The sequence below is a fragment of the Phascolarctos cinereus genome, unplaced genomic scaffold (genome assembly GCF_003287225.1).
Source record: "Phascolarctos cinereus isolate Bilbo 61053 unplaced genomic scaffold, phaCin_HiC Scaffold_9;HRSCAF=440, whole genome shotgun sequence".
Classification (NCBI taxonomy): Eukaryota; Metazoa; Chordata; class Mammalia; order Diprotodontia; family Phascolarctidae; genus Phascolarctos; species Phascolarctos cinereus.
Window position 1 is genome coordinate 204,756,210 of NW_027556402.1, and position 26,247 is coordinate 204,782,456.

General features: G+C 44.3%; 3 protein-coding genes across 8 annotated transcripts in view; 2 read left to right on the forward strand and 1 right to left on the reverse strand.

Moving 5' to 3' along the window:
- Positions 1 to 3,621, forward strand: part of SLC49A3 (solute carrier family 49 member 3) — a 64,291-nt gene extending 60,670 nt beyond the window's left edge. For both annotated transcript variants that reach the window (XM_021005484.2, XM_078148542.1), the window contains one exon: positions 43 to 3,621. In XM_021005484.2, coding sequence (XP_020861143.1) covers positions 43 to 200 — 158 coding nt within the window. In that variant the 3' untranslated portion in view covers positions 201 to 3,621. The remainder of the gene's footprint in view (positions 1 to 42) is intronic.
- Positions 2,192 to 22,052, reverse strand: MYL5 (myosin light chain 5). 5 transcript variants are annotated; one of them, XM_021005422.2, is made up of 10 exons: positions 21,802 to 22,052; positions 19,573 to 19,693; positions 18,822 to 18,990; positions 17,651 to 17,720; positions 15,508 to 15,615; positions 14,999 to 15,074; positions 12,223 to 12,327; positions 10,671 to 10,749; positions 10,092 to 10,140; positions 2,192 to 2,351 (listed from the first exon to the last, which is right to left on the reverse strand). In XM_021005422.2, exons 4-10 carry the CDS (start codon positions 17,651 to 17,653, stop codon positions 2,250 to 2,252), a joined length of 522 nt encoding a protein of 173 aa, XP_020861081.1. In that variant the 5' UTR covers positions 17,654 to 17,720; positions 18,822 to 18,990; positions 19,573 to 19,693; positions 21,802 to 22,052; the 3' UTR covers positions 2,192 to 2,249. The 5 variants fall into 5 exon arrangements, with proteins under 5 accessions (XP_020861081.1, XP_020861083.1, XP_020861082.1 ...); XM_021005424.2 differs by lacking the exon at positions 19,573 to 19,693 and having other exon boundaries at positions 18,822 to 18,987; XM_021005423.2 differs by lacking the exon at positions 19,573 to 19,693.
- On the forward strand, positions 21,750 to 26,131 carry ATP5ME (ATP synthase membrane subunit e). The gene is made up of 6 exons (XM_021005395.1): positions 21,750 to 21,851; positions 21,999 to 22,289; positions 22,525 to 22,579; positions 23,483 to 23,530; positions 25,346 to 25,444; positions 26,049 to 26,131. The coding sequence occupies exons 1-6, from the start codon at positions 21,750 to 21,752 to the stop codon at positions 26,072 to 26,074; spliced, it is 621 nt and encodes a 206-aa protein (XP_020861054.1). The 3' UTR covers positions 26,075 to 26,131.
- The last annotated feature ends 116 nt before the right edge of the window (positions 26,132 to 26,247 follow it).

Sequence of the window (26,247 nt, forward strand, 5' to 3'; positions counted from 1 at the left end):
GGTTTACACGGCCTGACTTATCTTTCTTGTCTTGGGTTTCAGACTCCATGTTGTTGCTGGCTGGGCTATCCTGTATCTACAGCTGCATCTTCATTATTTTCTTCCACACACCATATAAGCGGCTTCAGGCAGAAGCCGACATTACCTACAAGCCCCACAGGGCTGAGAAGGATGAGGAAGATGGAGCTTCGGTTCAGTGACCCAGATATACTACACTCTTAACTTCTACCACTTTCTAACACTTGTATCAGACTTCTAGCTTTACTTTTTTTCCCTCAAGAACAACTTTGGTGAATTTTTTGGCAGGAAACATTTTCTGAAAACTGTTTTTTGATCCTTCTTTCTTCCTAGCCTACCGGTATTCTCTGACCGGGCAGATGCTGAGCTGGAGAGGCACTGCCAAGGGTCTGACTCTTGGCCTGGTGCAATCAAAGTAGCTTTTGGGATATGGTATCTATCCAGAAGGCAGTGGGGAGCCCCTCTGTGCCGGGCACTTAGGGAAAGACCTCAAATCAGCAATGAGCGCTAGGGCGACAGACTATTTTTTTACTGTTCAGAGAGAGAGGGACTTCATATTAGGCACTGAGGAGAGTTTAGTCCATACACCTAGAAGAGACTTTATAGCAGGCAGCAGGAAAGAATCCATATTGAGAAGGGAAAAGACCCATCACATATAACATTGGGGGAAGGATTTCTTCTTACAGGAGACAGACAGAGAAGAGAGAAGGAAGAGAGAGAGAGAGTTCATTACATGTACTAAGGAAAGTCTTCAGTCCAGGCACTGAAGAAAAATGTCATTCCAGGAACTAGAAAAATTCTAAACACTTGGGAGAAGTTCCATGCCGGAGTTTGTGAAGGAATGTACCGTAGATGGGATGAGCCCATGGTTGAGAATTTGGGACAAAGCTTCTAAGCTACTGTGACCACTGTGGTGAAGTCAACCTGTTTAAAAGTCTCAGCACAGAAATCCTCTTCACTAGCTTCATCTTAGCCTGGGGAACATAGCAAACCTCTCCCAAGTGAGGATCCTGGCCATGGTCCAGGCCAAGGTCCTATCCTAGAAGGTCCTATGACCAGTTAGCAACCAGGAAGCCGAAGGATTTTTGACCAGGCCTTGTTTAGTGACCAGGAGCCCTCAGGTTTTAGGTAAATCCCAGTATGTGAGGGCATGTCCTTCATCCTGTGCATAGGACAGTGGGGAGAAGGAAGCAAGCATTTATTAAGGGCCTACTAAATGCCAGCCACTGGACTAAGTATTTTCCAAATATTTTCTCATTTGATCCTTACAGAAACCCGGCAAGGTAGGTGCTATTATTTTCCTCATTTTACAATTGAGGAAACTGAGGCAGAGGTTAAGTGACTTACAACTAGTAAGTGTCTGAGGCTACATTTGAACTTGTGTCTTCCTGATCTCAAGTTCAACGCTCTATACTGTGCCATTCAGCTGCCCCAATAGGACCGGAGCACAAATGTGTTTTCCATTCCTTCTTATGTGGTGGTATAGAAAGAGTGGGGCAACTAAGTGGCACAGTGGATAAAGCGCTGGGCCTGAAGTCAGGAAGGCTCATCTTCATGAATTCAATTCTGGCTTCAGACACTAGCTGTGTGACCCTGGGCAAGTCATTTAACCCTGTTTGACTCAGTTTCCTCACCTGTAAAATGAGCTGGAGAAGGAAATAGTAAAACACTCCAGTATCCTTGCCAAGAAAACCCCAAATGGGGTCACAAAGAATCGGACAAAATTAAATGACTGGACAACAGTGGAAAGAATACTAGATTTAGAGTCAGAGGACCTGGGTTCAAATCCTGACTCTGCCATTTATTATCTGTGTGAGCCTAATAACTTCTCTGGGCCTCAGTTTCCTCTTCTGTAAAAATCAGAGGATCTCTAATGTGCCTTCTAGCTCTAAAAGTCTATAAAGCCATGGTCCTTTGCTCCAGATTAGGAGGGCTTTTCTAGGCTTCTGTACTGCCGTGCCCAGGAGAGAATTCCTGTGGGAGTCAATGACCCTAAGGACGAGCTCTGTTGAGAGTTACTGAACCCCCCAGGACAAGGCTGTTGGCCCTACTCCCCAGGCTTGGGGCACCCAGGGCAGGCCAGGAGACTGGATATATTTCAGAACTAGGACTTTCTTAGCTTAGAACCGATGGGGCTTATTCTAGGACCAGATATGGACAGTCAGGTCAGGACTGTGTTTGCTGAATAGACTTTATTGAATGGGTAATGCTCGCCCCCAGTCTACTTCTTGTTATTCTTCCTTCTCCTCCCCATGGGTGATGATGTAGCTCAAAGCTTTATAATCCAGGTTTCCAGCTGCATCAATGGAAGCGAACTGGAACAACTGATCAATCTGTGGGAGGTTTAGAAACAAAAGCATGTCAGGACACTCTAACAAACAGGGTCACATTGCTTTCTGTGACGGCATAGGAGGAATAGCAGGGGCAGAGGAACCAGCAGCGCATTAGGGTTGAGTCAAATCTGACGCTGATGTGTTAGAGGCAGTAGAGTTTCGTGGTGGTGTGCTGGGGATGACAGAGATGAGAGACCCGGAGAGGCAGACACCACTGCCTCCATCCCATAGGCCTCCTGGAATGGAGGGAACCGAAGGGAAGCATTTTCCAAAATGGTTTCACTCACTTCATCTGTAAGCTCACTAGGACTGATAGGGGAGAGATGAGAATGCTAGTGGTTGATAATTACCAGCCTGAGTATGCAGGTACAGGCTTTGTTCACTGTTTTGTTGCTCTAGACCTATGATTTCATCAGTGCAGGCAATTACTAGTATAGAAATTAACTCCACTGCTGCAGCTCTGAAATGTCTGGTCTTAAGAGATTTGCCTGGGACGCTGAAAGGCTCAGTGATTTCGTTGGGATCCCCCAGCTAAGAGGTGCCAGAGACAGGGCTCAAACCCAGCTCTTTCTGATGTCAGTATCCAGTAGGCCAGGTTGTCTCGTTTACTCACATAGGACTAGGAAAAGGCAAGCAATTGCTGTTGTCTGAGCTAGTAGAGAGGCTGAGAATAGATGCAGGTTCAAGAAGAGTTTAGACAAGCCCTGGAATAGCAACCCCACAACAGATTAATAAGGGAGAAGAAAGAGCATTTAGGGGCGGGGTGCCTGTCCAATAAGAACAGTAGAATTAGAGGTATAGCCATGCTCTATCCCCACCAGGGACAGCCCCTGACCTGGGGGAGTGGACATACTGTGTGGGGCTGGGCTAAACCTGTCTTAGCAAAATGTTGGTTTGTTCAAGTCTCAGAGGCTCTTTTGAAACTGCATCTTTGCCTCAGTTGTATGCAAGTCCTTAAAAAGTTCCCTCTCTCAAGTAGTATGGCCCTGGGCACTATAGTTTACTCAGCAAACATTTCCCACACAGACAGATAGAAGATTGAACTCACACCCACACTCTGAATTGTCTAAAACCTGGGTCCACTAAAGCATTGCTTTCTGAAAAGAGCAAATCTCCACATGATTTCCATGCCATAGTTTGGTCTTTTTTCCCCTTTCTGGACATTCAGTGAATGGCAGCAAATAAAGTTCTAAATTCTCAATTCCCATCCCCATTCCCCCCCCCCCAGTTATTCACTCTAGTTATTTTTAATAAAGAGATGCTGTTTATATATTTTTGTGGCCTTAATTATTATAAGTGTGAATGGTTTTCTAAGAAAACTGATGAGGTTGCATGTGTTTGTATAAAATAGCTTCAAATGTTAAAGTATGTTTTGTCTGAATTTGATGGAAATTGAAGAAGAGGATGGGGGAACACAAGGAACTTGGGGGGGCAATAAGCTTGTGCTCAAGGGGAAAAAATGAAGAAAAAGGCAAAGCCCCAAAGTGGCACATCAAAGGGACCAATCCCCAAGCCCTAAACCCATTTACTGGGAACTGGCAAAGGGCTATGGCCCCATAGCAGAGGTCTATGTTATGTTAGAAGAATCAGTCATTGCAATTTTAGGGTAGATCATAGAATTTGAGGGTTAGAAGTAATTTCAAAGGCCATCCAGTCTAAATCCTATGTGAATCCCAGCTACATGCCTGATGAATGTCCACAGCCTCTGCTAAAACACCTCCAGTAACAGGGAACTCACTATCTATCAAGGTCACTTGTTCTACTTTGGGACAGATCATAATTGTTAGGAAGTTCCTCCTTTTATAGCAAGTCAAAAATCTGCCTCTGCAACTTCCATCCATTTCTTCTAGCTCTGTTCTCCAGGGCCAAGTAGAAGTCTTAGTCACTCTTCCACAAATCCTCCACTAAAGTCCTCCTTTGATGCCTCATTATTTTGCAGATGTCACTCCAGTATTGCAGAAGCAATGTAATCTCTTTGGAAGCCTCTAAGACCAAGCTAGAAAGAATTTGAGTAGAGACCTGGAGATAGACTGTGTTTGATATCCAAGAACCTTAGCTAAGTTTGTAAGGGTTTATCACCCAAAGGTTGCCTACTCAGTCATCAATTTTTCTGACCATGGTAACTCATGAAACAGATAAAAATAGAAAGTGGCTGTTAGTTTTGTGCAACCTCCTGTTTCTGTTTCAGTATATTTGTGGGAAAGGGAGTATTAGATAGTAAAAATAACATTTTTGGACTTATCTATGAATAGTTTAACTTTGTATTTTTAATATGAAGTCTTTAATGATGAATGAATATGCAATTGGAAGAACTGAACCATATCTATAATGACATTCTCACTATAAAAGAAACTAAAAGACATGCTCAAGTTGTAGCTAAATGGCTCACAGGAACTCCTAGGAAAAGCAGATAAGAGTTAGCCCAGTTTCACTATGCACCCTTAACCAAGAAAAAAAAACTATAATTTCAAGGGCCACTTGGTCATTTCGCTTTGCATTGCTTATGATGAGCATAATTAAATGGACCACCAAAAAGATAATTGAAATTTATATGCAAATATGCATTGTAGAGGATAAAGTAAAGAAATGGTATGAAGAACTTGGTAAAATTCTTCAAGTCAACATATTCTTTGACTTCAGTACAAAAATGGACATGGGGGAAAAATGGTAAAGAGTTGGAAGATAATGAAAAATATTTAAAAATAATGATTCAAAGTCAAAAAATGAATACACCAAAAGCTTACAGATTATTCAGAAGCCTCATTTCATCCTTAATACTTTCTTCAAGATAAGAATCAGAAGGTGTTAAACTGGTGAAATACTATACAACCAAAATACTATATAACCATTACCAAAAGTGCAATTTACTATAAAGACTTCTTAGTGTGGTATGCATTTTTCAGAACAAACTATGTGTATTTAGATTATTGATTAGATCAAGAGAGAAGACCAATTTTTTTAAAAAAGGGTAAAAATGAGAAAAAGATACTTAGTATGACAACAGCCTGACCTATTTAAACAAGCTGTTTACTCTAAAAAATGGAAAGTGGAGGAAAAAAAAACCAAATACATTGATTCTGAATACTGACTTTTCTTAGAGAAGCTTAACTAATGTAAAAATAAAATGAAGCAGAAAGTGCCAAGAAAACTCTTGTCTTCTTGCCAAGTAGAGATACAGGGCCTAGGGTCTAGAACAGCATCAGTTTAGAATACATAATTTGCAAAACACTAGGGAGGGGGATAATTAAAGATTGGGAGCTGAACTGCCATACAAAACAATGAAAAGCAGTTGAGAAGAAAAAAGAGCCTGCAGAAAACTTGGTAAGAGAGCCAGCCAAGCCCCATCATCATGAGAAAATCTGTAAATGAAACCAGAAAGAGGGCAACAACTCTGCCAGTGTTTCTGTAGCTGTCTAGTCTCCTCAACAACTAAACCTCCTTGTTAGGTCAGTTAGTCAAAAAGCATTTATTAAGTGCTTACTGTGTGCCTAATACCAAGGACTTGGATTGCTTAGAACACTGCCTCCTTCCCCAACCCCTGTCAGAGCTCTCATGGACGAGAGAGACAAATTCAGTTATGGCAAGATTGGGGTCAACAGGATTAGATGGAATCTGACTTTTACAGCTCTCATTGCTCACTCCATACTGGTAGGGGATGCATGGAAGGAACTGGCAACAGACTCACAACTCTGCGTGAGACATAGAGGCACGTACACATGATGACGTTGATACTGGAAAGGGAGGTTCAGAGTAAATGCTCCTACCACCATGACTCAGCCCCTTCACTCACTGCCAAAGCACAGAGACATACAGCTCCTGATCCCACCCTGCCACTGAGATCCACCATGCTCAAGCACATTTCATACTTAGGTTGGTTCTGGGCTACCATTTTTTGCCATTTGCCAGCTGTCTGCCTGCATGCTGTCCCTCCTAAATACACAATGGGGAACTGCAACAATTGCTCTCCTGCCTGGTTGTCCCTGTAGCCAATGAGAGAATTGGAGGGGATCTTCCTATGGAAACAGTGACACCAATGGTTCTCTTCCTCTACCAGTCTCACATGCTACTTCTTTAGAACTTGTGTACTTGGTGAGGAAGAGGAAGTGACTCTTCCTTAAGAAAATTAATTCTAAAAGCTCAACTGGGCCTGATAAATAATCTGAAGGAAATTCAACTGAATTTTAAAGGTACTCAGACATTGGTCTTCAAGGTATTTCAGAGAGAGAGAAGATTAAAAAAAAATAGAAAAATCAAACAATATTACCTTTTTAAAAAGGTGGCTAAAAAAAACCAGTAGCAACTTTAAACTCATATTCCTATGTTCTCATCTCTATGAAATCTTTATGAGAAGAGTCTATGTATGTACTAAGGCTATCCTTGAAAACAACAGGCGGGATTGTGTTTCAGATATGATTTTCCATGAAGAACCCATTTGTACAATCACAAAACTGATTGAGAGGTATATATAATAAAAGATCCTTCTGCATGATTTGCTGATTTTCTTTTTTTTTTTTAATAAATATTTTACTTAGTAAAAAAAAAATGCATCTTTAGTTTCCTCAAAGCTGGTATCTCTCTTGTATATGTTAAAGTAACACAAAACTCTGACATGAAACTTAGAGCTCTTTGCTCCCAGCATGGTTTCTGACACAAAGTAGGCACTTAACAATTGCTTGTTGGTTGACTGAAGAACTCACCGGCCGTTCACATTGAGTGAAAGTGAAAAATAGGGAGGTACCGGTGATATTGATATTGTACAAGTGCACCTATTCTCCGATGTTACCAAACTAATTGACAATGTCCCTGAAACATGACAAATTTTCTTTAGTGAAATTCATAGCAATGCAAAAGAAATTAGCTTGACTGTCTCTGTGAGAATAACAAAACTGATGAAAAGCACATTTGTATCCAGATTAACATGGAGCTGAAGGGACAGCCCATTGAATCTCTCTCTCCTCTCTCTCTCTCTCTCTCTCTCTTTCAATATCTACTTACCTATCATCTATCTATGCATCTATCTCTATATCCATCTATTTATCCCTCTACCTATCATCTATCTACCCATCCATTTCTATCTATCTATCTATCTATCTATCTATCTATCTATCTATCTATCTATCTATCTATCTATCTATGTATCTCTGTCACTACAGATGGATGATAAGCTAGGCCCAGAATTGAATAGGACAGTACATACAAATTGCACTTGGGAAACTGCACAGAATCTTTAGCGATCCCAAACCGCTTGCTACCACAAGGACCCATTTCATAACACCAACATTTTCCTGGTTATATTAGATGTCTGTGGATTATGGAACACCATGATCTCAAAAGAATCAAAATGACAAGTAATCCTGTAGGTGATGGAAAGAGCCTTGGTGCGCATAAGTCGGCTAAAGACTATCACCAACAACTTGTACAAAAAAGCGGTATAAAGGACTTTCCCAAGGACATACATGGCCTCTAATAGGGTGGTCACACAGCAGATGAATGGGAGTGAGGAGGGGAGGAGGAAGACAACAAAGAGACAACCTGTGTTCTACACTGATATCCTGAAGATATTAGAAGAGTCCGTGGTCACAGGGGCTTGGGGCAGGGGTAGCGGGCAGATTCTTTATGAAGAATTTTTTGGAGGGCATCGACAATAAGAATCACACAGGCTAAAACGCATAATATTATGGGCCAGGTACTGTGCTCTGCATGTTACAATTGCTATCTCATTTGATCTTCAAAACAACCCTGGAAGTAGATGCCGTTGTGATCCCTATTTTACTGATGAGGAAACTGAGGACAAGAGGTTAAATGACCTGCCCACAGTCACACTCGCAGTAAGTGTCTAAGGCCACATTTGAACTCAGGTCTTCCTGGCTCCAAGCCTCCTGGCTTGTTCCACTTGCCCTTCCTGTCTCTTACATGATTTATTAACATTTCAAATTCCTCCTGCAGCGTATTGCCAATGGATCTAGATATGGTGGCCCTACCATGATTTGTGGGGAAGACACTGTTCTAGAAATACTGACAGATCTTTTCTGTTCTTTTTGTCTGTTTGTTGTCTTATTTCTAGCTTCATCTATAAATTTCTTGGGATGGTCTGGCCTAAATGGTTCTCACTCTGGACTTTCTCTAGACCCGTTTTCCCCTCCATGGCCTCTTGCTGTTCTATGATGAGATGTGACTAAAGATCTTCCACCTTCTCCTTTATAAGGTTTTACAAATGAGTTTACATTCAAAATCCATGTTGTTCCTCCCATGCCCCTCTAATTGGCAAGGAGATCTACCACCTGTTTTTTGGCTCTCCTCTGCCACCATGATGGCAGAAGTGGAAGGACGGCACGGCAGATCCTGATGGAGCTTGAACTGTGCCTTTGAGAGCCCACGGCTACCTGCACACCACTGTAAGTATTTCTAGCGGGGATTTTGTGGAGGAATTTGTCACTGCCATTCCTAAGATGTGGCATACAGAATTGAACACAATAGTCCAAATGTGGTCTAACCAGGGCAGAGGATGGTGGGACTATCACTTCGTTCAACGTGGTTATTATGCCTCTATTACTATGGCCTTGTTGAATTAGGCCTTTTAACTATCATGTCACTTTGTCAACTCATCTTCAGTCCATTAAAGTTCCAAGACTATTTTCCACTCATGACTTCCAACCTTAATCCTACAAAACTCAAGAGTAAATCTCCACCATACAATAGCTATTACAATCAAACTAATGAACTTGCTATCGATTAGAACTTCTTAACTCTTTGTGTGTCATGGATGCCTTTGGCAGTCTGGTGAACCCTATGGACCCCTTCTCAGAATCATATTTTTAAAAAACTATTTTATTAAATTAGAATCATATTTTTAAATTCATAAAATATATAGGATTATAAAGAAAGCCAATTATGTCAAAATAAAAGATGTACTTTTTTTTCCTCATCCAAGTTTATGGAATCCCTGAAATCCATGGACCCCAGGTTAAAAACCCCTGCTACAGGTGCTCCCAAGAGGAACTGGTCATTACTGTCATATGGAAGAAAGTTGGTTTACACAAGAAAATCAGTTAGCTCCCATGTTCCTCCCATTCCCCATACTTAGCCTTGGATGACTTGCTCTGTACACACACACACATACCAGCCTTGGCCTCCCTCTAGTGGAGGGAATGATTAACCATGGCTTGAGGGCATCAGTGATATCCCCAAGATCTCATCATAGAGAATATTGTGTGCTACCTTTGGACTCCTGGACAACTAGACAGCCTCTGAGTGCCCAGGACAGAGTACCCAGCTAAAGCTCAGGACATAGTAAGCTACCATAGTAATAAGCCCAAGGGGAAGATTCATGGAACATTACAGTGACCCAGAAGCCACTGTAGCTGTGTAATCACACACAGAACTCTCAAACCCTGTAGCAGCCACACACTCAATGAAGCAGGTTCTTGAGTCATCCATAAGACTTTAATCTACCTGGGAAAGATGCACCTAAGAGTTACAGTTGGGTAACTGATCCTTGTTGGGACCTTTCCCCCCTTCTCTCTTATGTTAGGCCAATATACACCCCAGGAGCCTCTGCCTTGGAAGAGACCCCATATGCAGGAGACCCTCCAGTAAAGACCTGTCTGTTTCAAATATATCTTGGCACTTCAGGATTTCAGCCTCTGCTAGACAATACATAGCCCTACTTTCTAATGCGAAGGTGACATACACAGTCTCTAGACATGTTCACTGGAGGAAGAGCAACAGAAAAAAACAAACCTCTTCTGCAGTCATCTTGTCAGTCTGGGACATCAGCAGAAGCTTTATGCTAATCAAAGCAGAAGGGAAAATCATCCTGGTTAGTTCAACCTTTTTTAGATAAACATCACAGTATCCCAATGACCAATCAGATTCAACCCTGGAACTTTGGCCTCCAGGGGATAAATTTTTTCAGCAGCTTATGTGAGTTACAGAAATGGAACCATTAAGAAATCAAGTCTCTATCAGAACTGTGTATTAAAGTGTGCTTTCCACCAGGTGAGCAGATTACTTGTGTCATCTATCCATAAACACACACACATACACTCAGAATCCCCAGAATCCATCTGAAGTGAGTTGCCACCTCCCTCCAACCTTCTGGCCTGACATTAGCTCTCAGCAGGGTCATCCCTCACTTGTGAGGATCTGGCCCTTGAAGTCCCCTGTCCCTCCCTTACTTCCTCTGGCCCTCACTCCTGACTTTTTTCCCCCACTTTTTGTGACCAGGAACCTTTCGCAACCCCTTAATCAATCCTGCCATATTTCTCATCCCTCCATCCTTATATCCCCACATTCTAGAGACAAATTGAAGAGATTTACTAATCCTTGTGGATTGTCCCTTTGGCATCTGAGTCCAGCATCCTGAAGGCGTTCAGTATTGTCTCCTCTGTATCTGTCCCTGCAGGAACAACCAGAAGGATGAAATAAGCTAAAACCTTGTGAGAGATTCTAACTGAGCCTTTCTTTCCTCTGGAATGGCCAGGCCTGGACCAAGTCAGACTGCCAGAGTTCAAAGGGATCCCAGATGCCATCTACTCCAATCCCTTGATTTTAAAGAAGAAACTGAATGGCAGGAACTTGCTCAAGGGCATACAGAAGAATGGTAGGAGATTCAGGACTGGAGGACCCTGGTTTCCTGACTCCTAGGGTCCACTTTCCTACAGTGGAAAGAGTGCTGGGCTGGGAATCAGGCGACCAGGTTTCAAATTCCAGCTCTTCAGTTTAGCTCTGGGAGTGCCACAATCTGTCTGAGCCTCAGTTCCTCCATCTATAAAATGGGGGTGCTATGTTTGTACTTGTTACCTCACAGAAGTGTTGTGAAACAAGTGCCCAGCTAACCTTAAAGAAGTATTATCACATGGACAAAAATATTTACAGCAGCTCTTTTTGTGGTGGCAAAGAATTGGAAATTGAGAGGATAACCATCAATTGGGGAATGGCTGAGTAAGTTGTGGTATATGAATGTAATGGAATATTATTGTGCTATAAGAAATGATGAGCAGGCTGACTTCAAAAAACCTGGAAAGACTTGTATGGTCTGATGCTGAGCGAAGTGAACAGAACAAGGAGAATGTTGTACACACTAACAGCCATGTTGTGCGATGACTAACGTTGATAGACTTAACCCTCCTCAGCAATACAAAGATCTAAGACATCTCCAAAGGTCTCATGATGGAAAATGCTCTCCACACCCAAAGAAAGAACTATGGAGTCTGAATGCAGATCAAAACATACTATTTTCTCTTCTTTTTTCTTCTGTTTTGTTTTGTTTCCTCTTTCTTGTGGTTCTAATTCTTCCTAACAACATGACTAATGTGAAAAAAAGAAATATTATTATTTCTACCATATCTCATTACTGCTTTGTTGTGGGAGAGCCAGAAGGAGCAGGCTGTTTGATGGGGATCAAGGAGCAGCAAATCCAAAAGAGTCTATGCTAGTGCTAGTCTGTGAACAAATGTGTGGGCAGGAAGGAAGGAAAGGGAGAGGAATTGGCTGGAGCAATGACGGGGGAGAAGACCCTGAAAGAGCTTGTGGTCAGTAAAGAAGAGGAGGTCTCAGCTAGCCAGTGTGGTTCTAAGTGTTGTTGCAGCTTAGGAGGGAGAGATCAGAGTGGGCTGGGTGGTCAGATATGGGCCTCCTAGAGGAAGGCACCTGAGCCTTTGAGGGCCAAGGTGAAGCAAGGACTAGGCACATGGTCTGTATTCTATCTGGGCAATGCAACATGAATAAGTCTGTCCCAGGAAGAGAAGTTGTTCCTGGAACTCCCCTGGCTTCTGGCGGGGCTGGCCTGAGGAGATGTCTAGCAGGAGCCCAGCGCCTGGGGCCAGCAGGCCACTTGACCTCTACTTCAGCTACAGCCCGGTGAGCTTACCGTTCAGCTTCTCTCCAAACAGGTTCAGGAACATGGTGAAGTTGATGGGGCCTGTGGCCTCCTTCAGCATAGCATCCAGCTCATCATCTTTAACATTAATCTTGCCTGTATCAGGAAGGTGGGAGTGGGGCAGGATAGAGATAGGGAGAGAAAGTGACAAATTGTGGGAAGTGGGGAAAAGGGACCAGGGGTGCATAGAGAAAAGAGGAAGGTACAGAGAGGGGGATACAGTGAGGGGGAAAGGAGGAATGAGGGAGAAGGGAAGAGAGAGGAAGGGAAAGAGAGAGGAAAAGAGAGGTACGGGGAGAGAAGAGGGAGGGAGAAAAAGAGGATTAGAGAGGAAGGGAGGAGAAAGGCAGGAGGAGAAAGAGAGGGAGAAGGCGGAAGAGGGACAGCGAAATGGGAGTGGAAAGTCCAGGCCAAAAGGAACAAAAGATAGAAACCAGGAAAAGGAAAAAGATGGCAGCAGGGAGAGGTAGAGGGCAGAGCCCAGGATAAAGGGAAAGACAGACATAGATAAGTAGGGAAAGAGGGACAAAGGCAAAAAGGTAGAGACACATAGATTTCACTCCCGCACATGAATTAGAAGGGCAAAAAATGTCACTAGCATCATAATCCCCCCCATTCTCCTAAATAGCCCAACCTTATCTCCCATACCTCCAGCTTATTTAATCATAATGATAAAAATAATTAGTAATGGCGGCATGATGTAGTAGATAGTATGTTGGGCATGGTGCCGGGAAGGCCTGGATTCAAATCCCACTTCTGACACTAACTATGTGGCCCCGAGCCATCATTTATCATATAAGTTCATAAACTTAGATGTGACTTAGGTGCCATGTAGTCTAAGCTCCTCATTTTACTGATGAGAAAATAGAAGCTGAGAGACGTTCAGACTTGCCCAGGACCATGCATCTTGCTATTAAGTGTCAGAAACAGGTTTGAAGGCCAGGTTAGTTAACTGCTAAGTCTAGTGCTCTATCCATTACGCCACCTGTCTTTCTGACTTAACTTCCTCCTAGGTCTTGTGTCCTAAGTCATCCAGGCTGACATTATAGGTGCCACCAGTATTTGAATAAATGATGGCTCCATCAGTATGTTATCCTGGGCAGAAGGGCAATGAGCAGAGCCCAGAAGAGAATGTGCCAAACAGAACAGGATGGAGTGCATTTGGGAAATGGCAAAGGGTTTTTAGTGACCCCGAGCTCCTCCCTGACACAACAGGCTGTCTTTTAAATACCATCATTCTCCCAGTGATGAATCCCAGTGCTTGTGAATCATGGAATGCCACACTGAGGGAAGAATCCAAACTGCAGGAGCCCCAAAGGATGATGGAGAACTCCACAGTGGGTGTGAGTGGGTTGCAGCACATTATGGCTGATGGCTTGTATAGGAGAAGTGATGTAAAAAAAAGTCATCAAAAAAATTTATGTCCAGAAATGGAAGTGGACTGGTCATGCGGTGAGAGTAAGGGCTAACAGACGGATAGCCTGGGTGCTCTAATGGCATTCACAGAATGTTAAAACATTTCAAGGAAGGCCTTGGGTCTGGATCCAATAGCAGATTTATGAGAGGGCAGGGCAAGAATTACACAGCATGAGGAGACATGAATGGATTGAGCTCCAGGCCAGCTGAGCACTCACATCAATGAGATAATGGACCCACTGATGTATGAAGGTACAATAACAAGGAGGATCATCATAAATATAACAGCTCACCCTTGTTTGGTGCTTGGAACCTTTCCAAGAGCAGAATCACATCACTGGAGCCTCACATCAGTCAAATGACAGAAGCAAGGTAGGGAAAATTGCCTCCTCAAGTCTCTCCCCACTCCTATCTGCTCTCATTCAGCTGCTTTCAGGGTTGTTGTCACTGTTGCTTGATTGTTTATAAGACTGGGTCTCCTTCTGCACCCAGGCTACAAATGTGGCTGCCACTCTGTAGGCCTGATCCCAGCACTGCTGAGCAGGAAAGCTTGGACCTGCTCCATTTTTCTATTTTCACCTCCTTAGGCAGCCTAGTGGCCTACCTGAGGCTCCCTCCCTGTGCCGTTAATTCCTTCTTGGGCTCTGTATCAATGACCATGCTCTGCCCTCTTCAGACCTTCTCTCTCTTACATTGTGGAGCTTAGAATTAGACATGGGGATTTTCAGCTGACTGTGATCAAAGGAAGCTTCCATGCCATCCTCTTCTCCATGCTGCCTGCCTCCAGCAGCATTCTCCTGGGATACTGCCAGCTCTTTACCCACTGGGACTCTCATTCTTCCACCTTGTGCCAAAGCCCTGGCTTTCTCCCTTGGACTATACACTCTACCAGGACCCTGGTGAGCTCTCCCCACAGGCTAAGCCCAGCAGAATTCACCCCCTGCCTCCCCCCTCCAATTCTCATTTGTCCCCACAGCCCTCGTCATCTATACCTAAGAGTAAATGTTAGTCTCAAAACATGTAGATTATGCTATGATGCTAGGATTCCATCATTTTATTTTAACACAGAAAGAACAGAAAGGCAAAGGGCATATGGAAGTGAAACAAGGCTTTGGCCTTGATTCGGAAGACCTATTGCAACTCTTGGTTACTCCATCTCTAAATCTCTGTCCAGCCTCACTGGAGTGTTGAGATGATGGATGGGAAAGGGCTTTTTAAGTGTAGAGTGCTGTGTACATGAGGGATTAATATTATTAATTTTATATTATCATAATGAAATGTTCTTGAAAATCATTCATAAAAATTTTTTTCAAAGCAGCTTAGGATGGATTTTCCTTCTGAGAATACATACCTAGGGAGGCATAGGTGTCTTTCAAATCCTCTTTGTCGATAAATCCATCCCTATTCTGATCCATGAGTGTGAATGCCTGAAAACAAACGAGGCAAATCAGGGATGAGGGAGGTGGAAGGAGAAGAGGAGGATAAGTCCCTTGTTGGATCTCAGGAAGGCATCTACTATTAAAACCCTTTTGCTGACTCAGTCCTCATGCTTATGCTCACAGAGAGAAACTAGGTTTTTTTTTTTTATTAAGAATATTGTACAGACCCAGGTATTTCCCTAGCATCTTCCCTAAACTATAGCCTTGTGTCACTTTAAATTCATCCCAAATAGGAGAATCAGGATTGACACAGATGGTAACCTAAGGGGAAATCTGCTTTTCTACTTTACACAAGGATTCCCAGATTTACAGGTAGGTGTGCCTTGGGCTTCCTTGAAAGGAAAAGTTCTTAGGAGCAGTTGGAGCTGGTCAGGTGAGGGGGAGAGAGAAAGGGTAGAGATGAAATGGGAAGGAGACTTACTTCTTTAAATTCCTGAATCTGTGTCTGTTCAAAGTTGGAAAAGACATTGGATGAGGCCCTCTGAGCACGAAGAGCACCACCTTCCTTCTTCTTGGTCTTCCTGCTGGCCTAAAATGGGAGCGAATAGTTCAGAGGTGGTCAAGGGGCCCCTGAAGAGCTGTAAGGATTCCTTCCCTTAGGGGCAAGGAGGCCTAGGGAACAGTATCATCATCAATTCTTCCTTCCTTCCCTCCAGCCCAAGAAGAAAAGGTATTCCAAGGCTCACTAACTCAAGCCAATTATTCTTTCGGCACCCTGAATCCCATCCCCTCCAACCTCTTTTAACACCTTACTGTCAGAATCATCCCCTTCTTCTTATACACCTTTAATGTCTCCCTAATCACTGGTTCCTTCCCATCTAGCTACATTCTTCCCAATCACAAAATTGCCTTTCTTGTTCACACCCTGGGGTCCACAGATAGATTTCTGGGGATCTGTGATTTTTTTTAAATTTTGATAACTGTGTTGTGGTATAATTAGTTTCCTTAACAATCTTATGTATTTTTGTGACTTTAAAAATATTATTCTGAGATGGGGTTCATGGGCTTCCCAAGGGGTCCACGATAGAAAAAAAGGTGAAGAACCCCTGACATAAGGCTAAGGTCTCATAATTTTCCTCCCGTTTGTTGCTATGGACAACGGCTCCACTGTTGACTCCCAACTTTCTCAGCCTCTTGTACTTGAGTTTCCACTCCACTCCCCTACTGATGCTGCATTCTTTAAGTCACCAATGACCTAACTGTCAAGCTGAAGGGCCTTTTTTGGTTCGCTGCAGTACACTGGGGACTGCAGTCTCTTCCCAGATTCTCTTTCCTCTTTCAGCTCAGAGTCACCGCACTCTCTTCAGTCGCCTGACCTTCTCAGCCTCCTCTACTGGCTCCTCACCTCCCTGATATTCCTCAAGGTTGTACCCTTGACCCTCTTCCTCATCTACACTCTTTCCCTTGGCAATCTCGTTCATTCCTTCCCCATCCCATCAGATAATTGCCAAATCTTTATCCTTGGTCCTGAGTTCCAGACCTGCAAGTCCAAATACATAGAGGATATTTCTAACGAGAGGTTCCACCAGCCTCTTAAAACCAGCATGGCCAGCACTGAGCTAATTTATCCTGCCCCCATTGTCCTCCTTCTGACTTCACTATTTCAGTCTGTAGTGCCTTCGTTCATTGTCACCCTGTTTATAATCGTGGAATACCTTTGACTGTTCCCTCTCCTTCACTCCTCCTATTTAATCCATTACCAAATCCTTTCAATTCTGCCACTGATGATCTTGCCCCTGTGTCCTTCACTCTATTCCTATACCACCCCCTTCTTACAGACCCTCATTAACATCTGTCTGGATCAGTGTAATAGACTCTTTTTTTTGGGGGGGGACTAGGCAATGGGGTTAAGTGACTTGCTCAGGGTCACACAGCTACTGTCAAGTGTCAGGTCACATTTGAACTCAGGTCCTCCTGACTCCAGGGCCAGTGCTCCATCCACTGCACCACTTAGCTGTCCCTGTAATAGACTCTTAATGGTTCTTTCTGCCCTTGTTCTGTTTCTCCTCTAGACTCCAGCCACAGTAATCTTTCTTATTCATAAAGCTGGTCATGTCACTGTTCAAATACCTTCAATGGCTCCCTATTACCTGAGCAAAGGCCAGACTTCCCTGCCTTGGATGCCCCCACAACCTTCAGGTACCTTTTTTAGCCTTGTCTAATACTATTCGTCTTCATGAATTCTCTACCTCAGTGAAAGTACACAACCCTCTTCCATTCCCCCTCAAAAAAAAAAGCCACCCCACACCCTATACTCTCCTGCCTCTATAATTTTGCTTGAGCGTTTGATGTGACTGGATCCCCTCCAGCTATTGAGTTTCTACCCCACTCCATCTTTAAAGACTGTCATATCCTCCATGGGGCCTTCTCTGATTATGGGGTCAGCAGTGACCAAACTCAGAGCTGTCTGGTGTAAGTATCAGCCCTTTCAAGCTTTCCTCCTCTAGAAGAATTAACTGGGATAAGCAGAGAGCCTAGATACACTCCACAACTGGTGGTAGCCAGGGGCCTCTTATAGGACACACTGATGTCATCCTTGGGCCCTGGGGCCCTGTGACACTCACCATTTCTCTGGGTTAAGACTCTCCTGGTGCAGCTTTTGTTCTTACTCTCCTGTCCCCCTGCAGGCCTCCTCTGTTGTGGTGGGAGGGGTGTACCATGGGTCTTAAGTTCCTGGTGGGCAGTCCCTCGGGACAGCTCAGGCTTCATCTTCAGCTCCACTCCCTACATGGACAGGCTTGCAGATACCCATGGACCCCAGGGACTGAACAACTGCTATGTGTGTTTAGTGGGGGTGGTAGGAGGGTGAGATCCAAGCAGGAAAACCTGGCGGGGGGCCATATCTGAGTATGGGGAGTTTATGGGGAGCCACTCTGAGAAGGAAGGAGGGTCTAAGGGCTGAGAAATCTGGGGGGAAGGGTGCTTCTGAACAGAGAGAACGCTTTGGGGGAAGAAGGCCAATCTGAGCAGGTAGATGATGGGATGGGGTTGTCTCAGGGCAGAGAAACCTGGAGGTATGTGTTTCTGAGCCAAGAGACCTAAGCCTGCAGAGAACTCTGAACCAGGTACGTTAGGTCAGAGAGAAGTAGAGGGAATATCAGAGCAAGAAGATCAGAACTTTGAGAAGGGGACTTTAAGCAGAGAGGGGTGGCATTTCAGGGTAGTGAAATCTAGGAATAAGGTTGTCTGAGTAGGGAGATCTGGGCCTATAAAGGGCTATAAACCAAGTGTCCTATTTAGGGCAAGAGAGACTTAGAAGCTGTCTCAGTATTGAGATCTGCGTTAATTCTCTCTCATCCTTTCTTCCTCCCACCCCCAAAACTTGGAAGAAGAACAAAAAATGTAAATCATGGAGAGCCCAAGAGTTTGGGGCCAAAAACATTGAGAGCAAGGGTTCCTGGCTTTTTTAATGACATGAACTGCTTTGGCAGTTGGCTATAGCCCAGGACCCCTTTTCAGAATAATGCTTTTAAATTAATTCAATGCATAGGGTTACAAAGAAAACCGGCTCTGTTGAAATAGTTGTAATGGTCTTGTGTCTCCTCCTTCTCACCTCTGGAATCAGATCATAGAGTAACCTCTATGATCCCACTGATATGGGAACATTCATTTGTAAGAATTTCATGTAAGACTGGATCTCTGTGCTTTCTCCTTTCTGTCCATTACTTTCTTCCTTGGCAATTACAAAGAGAAGCCAAAAGACCCTGTTACCCTTCCCCAGCCACTGTGACTCACCTGAGGCACAACTGTCTCCTTTAAGTTGCCTTGGAGGGTCAGGGATGACAGTTCTGGGGGAAACGTCTCTGACAGGTTCAGGGAGAATCTGAGGAGTGAGCTCTAAAGATAGCACCCGGGATGAGAGGCTGGGTCCAGAGGGATGATCAGGATACAAGAAGGAGGGCTGCTGACAGAGCAGTAGGGAGGAAAGGGACCCATAGATGGCTCCCAAAGACTTATCCCAGGCTTGGGAGGGAGGGAAGTATAGAGTTAAGTGACAATGTCCCTACCCCACTACCCCTTCCTCCCACCAGGTTCTTTTATCTTTAGCAAAAGTGCCTTGGGAATATCGAGGCCATGTTTGGCCATCTCAGGAATATCAGAGCAGATGAAACAGGCAGGAGAAAGGGATGTATCTCCACCTGCCATGCCCCAGAGTCCTGTGGGGTTTGAAGTCTGGCTTTTCTTACATCTGAAGCCTGTCCCTTCCCCTGGATGCTTATTCTGATACAGTAGCTGCTGACCTGGCTGCTTTATTCAAAGTTTGGTTGGGGGAATGGCTATAAATCTGCATGAAATAGGCCTCTTTTAGTTTCACAAGGTGGATTCTGTCACACTATATATCACTAGTTCAACTCCAGAACTTGAAAAGGCAAGAGAGGAATGAACAGAGGTTCCTGAGTAGGCAGAAAGAGATGAGATCATAAACCTGAGTAGAGGGATCAGACTTGGTAAGAAGGAACGGAAGACCAGGCAAAGTGGTTGATACCTGTCATCCTTGCTGCTGGGAAGGCTGAGGTTGGAGGACTGATTGAGTTTTGAAGTTCTAAACTATCGGAATCCTCTGAGAGTACAGGGTTACCACGCTGCCCAATGAGGGTCGAACTGGCCTAAGTCAGAAAAATGGAGCAGATTAAAGCTTCTGTGCCAGTCAGCTGTGCGACTGGGCCACAAGTGATGAGACTTCCAGTCCTGGTGAGATAGGGCAACTTAATTTCAAAAAGGAGGAGGAGGTGCTACCACATCCTTTGAACCTTGAAGCAAAGGAGGAAAGAAAGGATGGATAAAGACAGATTTTGAAGTGTGCAGAAAACAAGAACTCACATGGGATGTTTCTCAGTTAAGCAGAAGGTGAGTTTATCTTCCAAGGTAGAATTCAGATACTAAGGTAATAAAAGGAAGACTGGAACAGCCCCTCTGTGCACAACAAGCTGAAATTTTGTGTCTCTCCACATTTTGCCCATTTTCCTCATTTCTGTCCTCTGGAACCAAGCCCAATTCCTCTTCCACATGACAATCTTTCAGATAATGGAAGACAGTGAACAGATCTTTTCTCTAAGTCTACCCTTTTCCAGGGTAATTACCCCCCTCCTTTCAATTGTTCCTCCTAAGACCCTCCTGGTCACCCACTTCTGGATACTCTACAGCTTGTCCATGCCTTCCTAAAGTGATGCCCTGAACTGAAAAAAATATTATAAGTGTGGTCTGACTGGGATAGTACAGCCAGACAACTGCCTCCCTTATACTATATGATCTCTATCAGCCTAGGCTAGCATTAGTCTATTGATTGCTATATCACACTGTTGATGCAGACTGAGCTTAGAGTCTACTAAAATATTCATTCATCTCTTTGAAGATTGTCTAGCCATACCTCCCTCATCCTACAACTATAAAGTTGATCAAATTACTTCACATTAATCTCTATTAAATCTGACCTGCCCAAAGGATCTTATATTTATCATCCAACATGTCAGCTATCCTTTCCAGCTTTGTGTTATCTGAAAATGTGAGGAAAAATTATTATTATTCCTTTATCCAAGTCACTGATGAAAAAAACAAAAAACAGAAAACTAAAAAACCAAGGCCAAGCACAGATGCCTGGGGCATTACACGGCACACTTTCTTCCAAGTTGACAAGGAATCATTAACAATTAACTCTTTGGATTCAGTCATTTCACTACTGTCCAAACCCAGCTAATTTTACTATCATCCTTTTTCTTTGTTATTTAGTCAATTAGTCATGTCCAACTCTTCATGACCCCATTTGGGGTTTTCTTGGCAAAAATATTGGAATGGTTTGCCATTTCCTTCTCCAGCTCAATGTACAGATGAAGAAATTGAGGCAGAGTTAAGTGACTTGCCCAGGGTCCCCCAGCTAGTCAGTGTCTGAGGCGGAATTTAGCCATCACTCTATCCACTGCGCCACCTAGCTGACCCTTTACTATTATCCTGGTGAATGCTAGTCAGATTTTGTTGATTGCACACCCCCATCAGTAAAAGGTTTCTAAGCCCCCCCATATACATATATTTATATATAATTTTCACATACTAATAATTACTATGTATTATCAAACTTATATAAAAATCAGACATTTTTGAAAGATGAGGTAGTGACATGGGCAGATACATGCTCTAGGAAAAGTCACGGGGGCAACTGTGTGAAGGATGGACTGGAGAGGGAAGAGGGGAGATTTTTGAGGTGGAGGCTATTTCTAAAATCCAGACAAGACACGATGAAAGCCTTAACTAGGATGGTGTCTGAATAAGCACAGAGAATGGGATAGTCGTCAGTGATGGTGTAGAGGTGGGTCAGGCTCAGCAGTGGAGATTGAGGGCTTTTGCAGAGGAGGTTGGGGGCTGGGTTGAGGGAATTTGGGGAACAAGGGTAGGTGCAGCTGCTGAAACCACGGATCACATCTCTTGGCAGGTATGGTGGGTTGCCACCCATCTCACATCTTCTGGGGTCTGGTCTTTCCAGCCCTACTTCCATTTTGGAGACCACTAATCTAGTCCACATCTCTCTACCTTTATCTCAAAAACTTCAAACCAAAATAAATAAACGAAAAACCAAACAAAACCAAACAAAACCAAACAAGAGGGACTGTCAGATGCTTTGCTAGAATCTTATGTTGTCCAGTAGCCCCCTCGAAAAAGGAAATAAGGCCCATGCTGGCTGGCCCGCCCTTGGTGATCACTGCTTCCCTTTCGAGATACTCACTGATCATCCCTTTAATCTGCAAGGTGGTGGGGTTCCTCACCACTCACCGCGTGACCCCAGTTCAACTGTGGGACACGGGGAGAGGTGTCCCCTTATCAGAGGACTGCACTAGGGGACGTCTGGGACACAAAGGTCACACACACGTTTTTCACACGGCGCTCCTAGAATAGTCCCGCAGGGCTCCGCCCTAAAACCAGCCTCGAAGCCGCCTTAGGCGTAACGGAGAGGCGCGTGCGTGCGAGCAAGCTCTTACCGGCGGCGCGCACGCCTCTCCGGCCCCGCCCCCTTGCTTAGGCGCGCACGCTGCTCCGACTCCACCCTCCTGCCCAGGCGCGCACGCTTGCTGCGTCCTCGTTCTCGTTTCTTCAACCACGCCCCTTCCGTCCTTTACTCCTCACCGTCTGTGCCCGGCGGCTGCTCTTTCTGCTTCCGGGTCGAGGGTCAGGGAAAAAATGGTGCCTCCCGTGAATGTCTCCCCACTCATCAAGGTGAATCTCCACTTTGGCTTCACCCCAGGCCTCCGGGAGGAGGGAGGGTAGGGAGGAGGAGAAGGAGGCTCGAGAAGGTCGGACGCAGCCCAGGGTTACCCCCCGCCCCCAACACACAGCCTGATCCCGGGTGTCGGGCCCCCGCGCAGGGGGAAGGGGTCGTGTGTGAGGGCTCGTCCTTGTCCACGCGCGGCTCCCATTGACCCCCGTATCTGTGTCCTTGTGTCTCCCGCAGGCGGGACGGTATTCGGCCCTGCTCTTGGGAATAGTCTACGGTTCGAGGCGTTATGGTGAGTGACCTCTGACCCCAGGGCGCCCCAAATCCCTGCCCCTCTCTGTGGCTAGCGTCCCCTGACCCCAGATGTACCCCCCAAAAATCCCTGCCCCCATCGTCCTTGGTGACTGACCCCGCATTCTGGATCCCCAGGTCCCACTCGAGGAACGAGTTCTAGCACCCCGAGCCTTTGGCCAGAGGAGGCCCGAACCCAGGGGGACACGCCGGGGTCCCGGGCTAGCCCTGTCCGCCTTGCCCGCATGGACAGAGGGTCTGGACTAGAGCCAGCAGGGGTCTGGCCAGTTGGTTTTTCCTCCTCCAGAGGGAAAAGGGATCCAGAGAAGGAGAAAAAGAGTTTGTCAGCCCAAAGCCACACAAATCAGTGACTGAGGCGGGATTTGAACCCAGGTCCTATACCAATACCACCACGCCACAGATCTAACGTTTTTCTCCGGGCTTTGGTTTTCTTAATCTTAAAAATAAGAGCAAGAATCCCTGCTCCTAATACCTCATTCATAGAACTGGTTACACCACTTATCACATATCTTCAGTGGCTCCCTATTACCTGAGCAAAGGCCAGATTGCTTTACCTTGAATGCCCCCCACAATCTGGGGTCACCTCCCCTTTTTTATGAATCCTGGATGGGAAATCAGCTTTGGAAACTGAAAAAGGCCTTATGCATGTGGGAAGGCAGTTTGTTATTGTAGACAACCTTTCCTAGGAGGACCACCGTCAGGTTGACTTTAATGCCCATGAGAGAATTTCAAGTAGGAGTTGTTCAGATTTCTAAGAGAGGGACAGCAGACAAGGAGAAACATATGTTTGGGTATAAAATTCCATATATTTTACTACAGCTGCTTATAAACCATTAAAATCTCTGCTGTAATAGTTTTTCATAAAGCTGTGCCTCTCTTCCAGGCTTGGCCCCTGATCTCACTTATCCTGACAGCCTCTGGGTAGGAAAAGGTGTGTAGGATATGGGGGGATCATGTCAGTGTTTTTTTTTTCAATGTTAAAAAATTTGTGGGGAAGGCACAGAACATAATAGGTCGTCTTGAGCAGGCATTTCCATTTTTCACTTTTTGCAGGATTAGGATTATATGATTATAGAATCTAGAGTCAGAAGAGACTTGAGCGAGCCCTAGAACAACCCATTCTTTAAGATTGGGGAAATAAAGGCCCCAAAACGTAATGTGACTTGCCAAAGTAAGAGTCACAGTTGGAACTCAGGTCCTCTGACTCTTAATTCTTTCCTTGAATAATGTTTTTCCTGCACTATTAAAATCATTCACAGATTTGAAAACTTGCAAAGTGAATGATCAGTATTTGTTCTTAAGAATAAGATAAGGTAAGAGGCTAGCCTCAAGGTAGAGGGTGCCAAACCAGGTAACCTGCAGGAGATGCTGATAGTCTTGGCTCACATTCATCTGTGTGTAGCCTCTAGAACTATATTCTGTATCTGAAATCTGTACACACACACACACATGAAACAAAGCTATGTGTACAAATATGTACACATGCATATGTATATGTACATATGCTTGTTTTCCCCCCTTCTGTTCTACCATCTGCAGCCTATCCTATAACTCTTCAAAGGCTCAAGAGGGTGAGCTTCTTGGGGTCTTGCAAGGCATTCCATTCCTTTGTTCCCAGGAGCTATGCCAATAGAGAACCATGATATCGGGGAGAATCTGTGTTTTCTAAGTGTATAGATTGTAAGAAATAAGGGTCTTTTAGAAGGCCTTTCAAAGCCTGGTACCAGTTTGCAGAGAAATAGCTCTGGCATGAACATCAGTTAAAATATGACATGCAAGTGAGGTTTATTCCTTCATGAGTTCATGGCTTTGGTTTATCTGTAAATGTGCATTAACCAGAGTCAGGGGAACCTTAAAAGTGTTGCTGTTAGAGCCAGGCTCTGGCTAATGGGCCCCAAAACAGTGGTGTCTTGAGCTAGTGAGATTCTGGATGTGTCATTGAAGGCCCCTATCGGAATGGGATTAGTGTGTCCCCCTTTATGTTCTCCACAGATACCCGTAATTTTTGCCAGTAAAATGATTTTGTCCCCTGTCTGATCAGCTGCCCTTCTGCCAAAGATAAGCCAAGGACAGAGGGTGAGTGGGAAGGCTCTTGACTGGGCTCCTGCTCTTCTATGCTTGTATTCCTGTAGAGTTTTAGATAAATTTTAAGGAGCTAACCAATGTGTGTTGATTTTTTTTTTCTCTCTGGAAAATAGAGTGAAAGATGAGTGCTTCTCATTAGTTTAAAAACTAGATATTTATGGGTTGGTTAAGACTATTACCTAGACATTATTTTGAATAGAATCCAAGTACTTAGATGTTGGAAATGGTCTTGGAAGTCATTTAGCACAGCCTTCATGCTCTGCTTGAAGGAAGGCTGAGAAGCTGTGACTTGGGGCCATGTTTACACACAGTAAATAGGAGTAGTAAAGATAATGGCTAGCGTCTGTTTAGCACTTTAAGGTTTACAGAACCTTGCATATATTAACTTGTTTGTGTCTCACAACAACCCTATGAAGGCAGGTGCTGTTGTTATTCTTACTTTACAGATGAGGAAACCCATATCTGAAAGGTTAACAGACTTGTTGGGGTCACAGAGCAAGTGTCTCAAGAATTTGAACTCGGGTCTTCCTGACTTTAAGTCCCAACACTAACCCCCTGAGCCAAGTAGCAGAGCCTGGATTTAGACTTTAGGCCCTCTGAAGGCAGTATAACATTCTGTCTCATAAATAAGTTGGTTGGGGGATTTTTTTTCTTAAAACAGCTTATCTAAAGCCACAGGCAGAAAAAGAACGGAAGCTAGAAGCAGAGCAAAAAAAGAAGGAGGAAGAAATGAAGAAGGCTCAGCAGAAATTGGAAGAAGGTGCTAAAGCAACTACTATGGTTTTGTAGTGGGGAGAATTCCCTACCTGAACTGGTATAAGGAGAATGGACTAGAGCTGCAGGCTGGGGGGTGGGGCTGGAACAGGAAGCAGGCAGCAGGCAGAGTGGTGGCCACAGTGTTTGTCAGTGAAAAGGACCTTCCCTTCCCCTGGAGGGTCTGCAGCTGTTTCCATGGCTTGCTGCTAAGGGCCTTAGTGAGGGCTTTCTTCCCTGGACACTCATTGACTGGTGTTTTTGCTTAGGGTTTGCCTGTAGTGACCCTAATTTTCCCTTTTAGTTCAAAGGGTAATATTAAATTAATGAATCCTTAAAGGGTTTCACTAAAAGAGCATGGCCAGGGGTGTCAAGGAATTGTGGTATTTTTCACCATCCTTACTCTTCTAAATGAAATCAGAATACTTGGAAATGCTTCCTAAAGAAAGCAGTTGACAGAAAATAGATGAGCCCTGTTCCTGAATTTGATTTAAAACTAAGTGGAAAATAGGTAGCCTGATGTATAAAGGAGGGTTTTTTTTTATATTACATTATTGGTGTAGTTAGGCTTTATAAGATAATAACTTGTTCTTTTTTTCCCTCCATTCCAGCCCAAAGTGACTCCATATTCAAATAAAAAGTGTGCTGTTTTCTTCTGCAAGAGTTGTGGTCTAATAAAGCTTTCTATGATGTATTCAAAGTTGTGGATCTTTCTTGCTATCTCCAGTTATAGATGAATTTAACATCGTAAGTCCTGCCTCTCTCCCTCCACCAGCTCCTGTGTCCCCGCTGCCCTGTGTTCTGTCTGAG